The 8101-nt window shown below is 39.1% G+C and overlaps 1 protein-coding gene across 2 annotated transcripts in view; it reads right to left on the reverse strand.

The window, feature by feature from the left end:
* NSMCE1 (NSE1 homolog, SMC5-SMC6 complex component) overlaps nt 1-7616 on the reverse strand; it is a 16536-nt gene extending 8920 nt beyond the window's left edge. Inside the window, exons 1-2 of one of the 2 annotated variants that reach the window (XM_009286509.2) lie at nt 7605-7616; nt 7093-7236 (exon numbers count right to left, since the gene is read on the reverse strand). In XM_009286509.2, the coding sequence (XP_009284784.2) occupies nt 7093-7210 (118 nt within the window). In that variant the 5' untranslated portion in view covers nt 7211-7236; nt 7605-7616. Of the gene's footprint in view, nt 1-7092; nt 7237-7604 lie in introns of those variants that run through there. The other variant, XM_019473985.1, reaches the window with a different exon arrangement.
* Nucleotides 7617-8101: the final 485 nt, after the last annotated feature.

Below are 8101 nucleotides of genomic sequence, written 5' to 3' on the forward strand. Positions count from 1 at the left end.
TCTCCCCCCCATCCCGGGGGGGCGGGGGGAGTGAGCGAGCAGCTGTGTGGTCCTCAGTTGCCGACTGAGGGTTAAACCAAACACATACCTATGTACTTCAGCTTCCATGTTCTCTGTAACCAGAAGATTAAGCAGAAGTACAATTGTAGTCTGCGAAGTAGCATTACAAAGATGTCATGTTTTTCTTCTACTTTGATGACACTGAGCAGATGTAATATAAGCCACTGACGACCAGTGTTGATATTTACAGCTGATTTTCAAGATCAAACCATATTTAAAAAACTAATAACTATACAACACCTTTTGGCATAGTTAATCAGTTTGCAAACTTCCGAATTAAACAAAAAACTAGAACAAACCATGAAGAATAACATGACAAATTACTTTGGATTTTAAGTCACCGATGCTCAGTTTTCGTTTCACAGAAGAATAAAACATTCAGAAAAGTTAATTTCTTTGAGGAAAAAAATGTGGTGGGGTTTGGGGTTTTTTTTCCCCCATTTCCTTCAGTTACTCTCTTAGTACTAAGGTGATTAATATAATAAGAAGCTTCCTATCAGGATTTGAAAATGCTGCCATCTAACTTCATTATAGCTAGAAAAAACTGAAGCAACAGGACCATTACCTGTAAGAGAAACTAAAAGCACGTTTACAAAGTTCTTTAAAAACAAAACATTCTTAATTACACTTCGCAGCAGCATGTTGTACAATACCTTTTTTTTTCCTTCTGTTTAACAACATCAAAAACAAGCCAGAACACTTCCTTGTAATAGCACAAGGTATTATACATAAATACATAAAACCAGGCAATCCCTGCCTCAGAGAGCTTAATGACATTTGAACTATGGAATGACTATGTCATTCACTGTTAATTTTTTTTATATGTATCCTGCTTTACATTATTTTAAACTCATATGAAACCATTCACATTAAACTTCTTTCTACACATATGTCTATGATACCTGTTTCAGCCTCCCCATAAAAAATAGAATCGCTGGGAAGAAGTTGCTGCTTCTAGTAGCATACTGCAACACAACAATCTAGAACAAAAACAATCAGACTGCAAAGGAGTTTAGGGGGGGAAAATACTCAGTTATTCAGACGGCACAGATGGATTTTCACCAGCACTGCAATGTTGATACACTTGAAAAGTTCTAACGAACTTCAGTAAGAACTCATAGCCAAGACTTCAGTTTTAAACTGTAACCACTAAACCGCTACCTGAGTAATGACTAACACCTACACTCTGCTACAGTGCTCGTTCAGTAGAACTTGAGACTGACACATCCAATCTTTTTTCAGTCTTCTTAACACAGGGAGTGCTGAATTTTGACCCAAGGGATATAGTCAGTCTTCATTACCAGAACATCTAAATGAGTAATTGGTAAGCTTCTCTACATTTTATGTTTCAATCCAGCTACAAGGCATCTGATCTGCAGCAAAAAATATTTAGCAGAAAATACGGCCTGCATTACGTGGGACACAAAAATAGATTACTGCATTCTGACCTTAAATTCTATGGATAAGTAGATACAAATCCACAGTAAAAACAGAATAGTCCCTGTAGAGTGGGTAGCATTGTGACAAGATACAAGAATACTACTAAGCCTGGCAGGAGCATGGCTTCCAGAACTAGTAATGGGCAATATGATGCAGGTGAGATGGGAGAAGGTACAGCCATCCACCAGAAAACCTCATCTCATCCTCACCGAAACGTTTCCTTGGCATTCACTTCTCCCACAACACGTAAGAAAAATAACTTAAGTGCATTTACTTAAAAGTATTCACTACATTATAGCAAAGTACTGCTGAGGAATTGTGTGATCTCACTGTCTATACTCCCACTCATCTCCCCCAGTCCCTTTTCTGTCAGTGCTTTGTGATGTTCTTCATTGTCTACACAAAAATGCCTAGTTTGAGGAGCCAAGAGCCATGTTTTGTTTTTCTAGTTTTGACGTATTTGATGCACTATAAAGCAAAATATCAAAACAACAGTACAGTGGATTTTTCTGTTGTTTTGCAATGCAAACACTTCTCTGGTAACATAAAACATAGACTTCAAACAAATTGTTATCTGCAAATTCCACCACAGATAAGAAAAATTCCCCTAAGCTCTAGCTGAACTTTGCAGACAAGATAGAAGCATAATGAGCATACTGGGTCACACATAGGAGCAGCTGCTGGGGCTTTTCCTAGAATACTAAATACTAAAAGACATACAAAACATGTAAAGCAAAAATGCTTGCTTATTCTATGAATCCCTGTTTCTCATATGTAATTTATTTAGCGGGTCTTTCAACGGCCAAGCACAAAATATATTCTGCTTAAGAAATTGGCATGACTGTAGACTAAAGTTGACACTAACAGTTACTTTCTTCTGAGTTCAGCTACCAAGCCAGTTAAATAAAATACAAAACATAGTTAGACAAAAGCCAGTCTGATACAATCCACGTTAATGAATGGTTAATCAATACACTCCTTCTGTACATCCAAATAGACAAGAAAAAAGCAGTTTTCTCTCATTCTTCCATTTTTCTAAACATCCTTTCATATACAGACTGTATCAGCCATTTTTCTAATGAACTTCACTGTAACTTCATATACAGTTACATTTTATAAGTAATTGTATAAATATCACCTAATATTGTCCTTCAGTAAATACGGCCATTGGTTTCAAAGGCAACCTGATTTTGTCCCTCCAAATTATCCTTAGGTCCATCAAAAATATAGCAAAAGAAAATATATCTGTGTTTTCTGTTAACCTTCTGGCCGTGAAGAATGTGGCAAAGAAAACTCTTGTGAATGACCATGTCTTTGGAAAATAAAATGCTGGTCACAAAAATACCTAATATTATTATATTTAAATACTCATCAAATGAAGATGTGCTGAATCCAAGAAAAAATAGATAAACTTGGAAGTCTATCAAGGGATAGAAAGCACATGAATCTCAATATTTATTCCATGATCCGTTTAAAAAAAAAAAAAAAAAGCCATGCTATTACAGAGAGAAATGTGTTTTCCAGGGGAGAGGCACCATCTTTCCAGCCGTATGTACTATTTAGAGTAGTGTAAACCCAGAGCTTCAGTTATTAAAGAACTTCAGCTGGCTTGGAAAACAGCAGGAAAAATAACTACAAACTCTCCTATTTTTACTGTTTCCTGATTTCAGGCTGGGGTCAGGGTCAGAATAATATTCTACATATTCTCCTCCCCCAGACAGTGTCTTGTAAAGGGATCCAACAACAGCCAACTCAGATACTACCATTTCCCTAACTACACAAACAAAGGAAAAGCCAGCTTGCACCCACAGACAACACACAAAGCCACCCCAGAAAGGATGCTGAGGATGTCGTGGTACCTTAACTATTATACAATGCTAGAGATCAGCAAGATGTCTTTAACTTTGCACTTAAGTTATTACTATAATGTGTTTCATAACTGGAGAAGCCATAACACAATGCAGACAGAAACAGCATGCATTAAGAGATTCCAGTAAAAAAAGCATTAGCAATTATAATAACCTTCCTCAACAAGCCTGCAATTTGTATCCTAACTGAATTGTACACTTTCTAGTGGTCCTACGCAGCACTTCGATAGATGTTTGGAGCTTTTCCTTCAGAGCTGTGTGCAGATTTTAGCATAGACGCTTGTCTGCTAACAGGAAGCATGCAGGTGATACACAAAACATAAGGTGTCTCCTGGCCAAAAGGCTTAGGATTTTGAAATAAACCAGAACAAGAGAATGTGCCAAACACCAGGAGGGAAAGTTTTCAGATCGCTTTGCTCAGAGGCTGCACAGGCTGTATGACTTGACTTCATTTGACGCAGCTTTTTTATCCTTTTGTATTTAAGGAAACCAATGTCATAGAGAGGAGACCGCCTTGTTATGTAAGGCTTACAACCTGCAGGAGAAAGGAATTAATTCAAATAAGCTAGTTTTAGTAACATTAGCTTTGATCCAATTTGAAAGTTATTGTTCAGATTGCACTAAGCAGTATTAAGATGTGTTTGAAGAAACAACATCAAAATCAGAGCTTCATCTAGAAACAGTCCAGTCAGCTGTTTCCTCATAAAAATGCTATTACTGTGATCTCGTAAATTGTGATACTGTTAACATTGCCCCTAGCAAGGATGGGTTTGTCAAATCGCTGGTTCTTTTGTTCATAAAATAAATGGGGGGGAGGAAGTGTTCTATTCAATGAGTCAAGTTTAACATCCTTTTGCCTCCCAATGTGATAAAAAGCTTTCCTAAGGGAGCATTTAATTAAACTGCAACAGTTAAAACTCCCACACTGTATCTGTGTAATTTCACAAACTTTTCCATTACACATCAACTGTCGCTATGCAGAAAAAATACCAAATACTTAGTAGGCAGCAGTTGCAATGGAGCCATTTTTTCTAAAGCCTTATATTAAATAAACCTTCCTAATGAATAATAACTCTATCAGCTCTCACTGCAGTACAGCTCACTGATCCTGCACACTGAAAACATGATCTAGCTGTGAAGTTTTTTTCTTAAGGTCCTGTGTTCTTAACACACAGTAAACTCATTATAGCCATGCTATTGGCTTAGGCCATCTCTAGCATTTATGATAAATTCTTTTACAAATCACAGTGGCTTGGTTCTCACAAATACAGGAGTAAACCTGTAAAAAGCAACGTTTAGGGAAGCGATCGTGCCCCTCTACTCGGCCCTGGTGAGGCCGTACCTCAAATACTGTGTTCAGTTTTGGGCCCCTCACTACAAGAAGGACATCGGAGGTGCTGGAGCGTGTCCAGAGAAGGGCAACAAAGCTGGTGAGGGGTCTGGACAACAAGTCTGATGAGGAGCGGCTGAGGGGACTGGGGTTGTTTAGCCTGGAGAAAAGGAGGCTGAGGGGAGACCTCATCGCTCTCTACAACTCCCTGAAAGGAGGTTGTAGCGAGGTGGGTGTTGGTCTCTTCTCCCAAGTAACAAGCGATAGGACGAGAGGAAATGGCCTCAAGTTGCGCCAGGGGAGGTTTAGGTTGGACATGAGGAAAAATTTCTTTACTGAAAGAGTGGTTAAACATTGGAACAGGCTGCCCAGGGAAGTGGTGGAGTCCCCATCCCTGGAGGTATTTAAAAGACGTGTAGACGAGGCGCTTAGGGACATGGTTGAGTGGGGATGGTGGTGTTGGGTTGACGGTTGGACTTGATGATCTTAAAGGTCTTTTCCAACCTTAATGATTCTATGATTCTATTTTTCCACACTTCCACTTTTTTCAGACAGAAATTTGGGCAGATGCTGAAATAAGCTCTTTTGGCTCAAGAGAGTTTGAAAACCTATGGAGTCTGCTTGACTCCTTTTAACTAAGGAAAAATACATCAAAAGTGCCACCACCCAGAAAGGACTCCACTTGTGGCAACAAAGCAAGAGGAGTTCACAACAGATTGTGTGCATCAGTGACTACAGTCTCTTCTCTCTTAACAGAGAGAAAGAATAGTTAGCAATTGTGATGCTAAAGTTACCGTCCCAGTTAGCCACCAGCAACTGAATAGTTCAGTTCCCCTGCAGTTATTGGTTCAGCTCTCAACAGACTCACACAGATATCCTGAACTAACTAAATAACTGTTAAGAAGGCTTTTATTTTTAAAGTCATAAATACTAGAGAACTAGAAAATAACTTGAGACATATATTCAGTGCGTATTAGATCTCAGAATGTGTCATTTAAACAACATTTGCTGGAGTTATCTGCCTTTCAACAGTAATGGTTTAAAACCACTAATTTGAACAGCATTTGGGTGTTTCCTTTTAAATGGCACTTTTTGTTCTTACACCTTCCTTGTCCTTTTCAATTTTGTTCATAAATAAGGAAAAGATGAAAATAGAGGTATTTTATTCTTTCACTATTTTCTGGGAACAAGCAACTGACACATCTAATACCTACTGATTAATTAGTGCTAAACACATCACTCATTACAGCTTTATTTTGGTTTGTGCCCACATTTTCAAGATTAGTGAAGATGAAATACAGATCTCTGAAAAAAATCCTTATCAAGTTGATTACACGTTTCTGTACTATTTAAGTTTGAACATGAACTTCAGACAGATTTGATAGTATACAACCAAATTTTTGTTACGTGTGCCATAAAATTCAGCTTGGTATAGCATATATTAAAACTAACCAGCTGACCATGTAATCAGTCAGATGTGACAGATTTACTCAAGATGGATAACAGCATACACTTCATATTATATTCCAAAGGAAATCTTTCCAAGTAAGTATGAAGGAAAACATTCTGGAAATTTCAGCACTATTGTTGTAAATACTTGTAAGATAAACTGCTGGATTAATCAAGTGCCTCAAACATACAAGGCCAAAGCTAATGAGCACATCACATACAAGGCCAAAGCTAATGAGCACATCATGAGATAGATAAGTACTAGCAGAAACCAGACAAGGACAACCAAAACTGTGGCAAACGGCAGTGATGAGCCAATTCTCCAAATGAGGAGAAGGAGCCCAAAGGTTCAAGAAAAGTTCACCTCCTGCAAAGACCACAAGAGACCACCTAAGACACCTGCAGATGCTCCTAAGGACTCAAAACGCATGCGTGAAAGACTATGCAGATATTATAATTAGTTCTTAGAAACATAATGAATATGTACGATTATTCCAAGAAATTATTATGAATATGTATCGAAGAGCCATACAAGGGACGGTTGATGCAACATATGGTGTGCATGCTAGGAGGAAAGATGCCCCATGCACCCAGCCGAATAAAGTAATGCCTGCTCTTTAATACACCCAGTGTTAAGGAGTTTTATTCCTGATTTTTGGTGATACTATCAGTGTCAAAAAAATTTTTTTTTAAATGTATAACCTATAAAAAACATCTTTGCTAAAATAGAAATTGCTCTGTATGAGTCTGACCTGATTAAAGCTTATTTCCTCATTGCTGTGTTATTTATCTTTTAGGAAAGGGAGAGAACACTCACATCATTAAAGTTTTTAAACTTTTTTTTAGATAGTGTATGCTTTTCAGAAATCTAATTATTTGTAAGCTGCACCAGGAAAAAAAGTAATTCTTCCATCTCCCTACTTTTTCTCCAAAAGAAACACACACCTTGATGGATTTCACAGGAGCACCTGTGTAATTTCCTAGCCTCTGAGCCTTCCATTATCCCATGAGACATCAGGACCTGCAAGAACCGTCGATGAGCATCAGTCATCTGAGCTGCCATCGCAATATTCCACCAGGCTTCAAATGCTGCAAGAGGTATAAGCTGGAATTAATGCACATGTTCACGCAAATTAAAAATACATAGTCCAAGCATACATAAGACTTCAATTAAACTCTCTAACATTGAATCAGGGCAAAAAAGCAGATCCCCCAGGTTGTTCTCAGAATACCAATGGTGACTAACTCCAAGGTTCCAGGAGAAGGATGCAAAAGATAAAGCCCAACTAATTTTAGCTATGGAATAAAACAACGTAGACATTGCGCTATCATACCCCCAAACCAAAAATAGTAGTGTTGTATGTGTAACAATCAACAGAACACCTTGCATAGTTTTGTGTTAGATGCTTCTGCTTACTACATATCCTAATAATTTGTCTAATTAGAGTGTAACTTACTTCAGACAGAAGATCCTCCTCTAAATGTTCTAAAGAACATCAGAACTAAATAAAAGCATCTCAAGAAATTCCTTGACCACCGCAGCCAAATAATCGTTAACAGTCCACAAGAAAAAAGAAGCTTCCAGACTTCCAGACCCCTCCAAGCTAAAGGACCAAATAACGGACCAAACTGAGAAAAGCTGGTGCGTGCTGAAATTTTAAAGCCTCGCTCTTCCACCCCTCCCTGGCACACGGACGGTCCCCGGCCAGCAGCGCCGAGCCCGCGGACGCGCTCGGGAGAACAGAGCCCAGCACGCTGCTGCTCTTCACCGCTCCCACCTGCCCAGGCGTAAAGCCCCAGCGCACCCCAGGCCCCCGCAGCTGCCCTGGCGCGGGAGATGCCGACGCGGGCACGCTGTTGGACCGATGCGCGCTGGAAGCTGCCCAAGGGAAAACGGGAAAGAGCTTCCTCATCAGCTTTCTTAATTCGTGGCAGCTTTCTTCCTCACTGAGAC

The sequence above is a fragment of the Aptenodytes forsteri genome, unplaced genomic scaffold (genome assembly GCF_000699145.1).
Source record: "Aptenodytes forsteri isolate BGI_AS27 unplaced genomic scaffold, ASM69914v1 Scaffold55, whole genome shotgun sequence".
In the NCBI taxonomy this organism is placed as follows: domain Eukaryota; kingdom Metazoa; phylum Chordata; class Aves; order Sphenisciformes; family Spheniscidae; genus Aptenodytes; species Aptenodytes forsteri.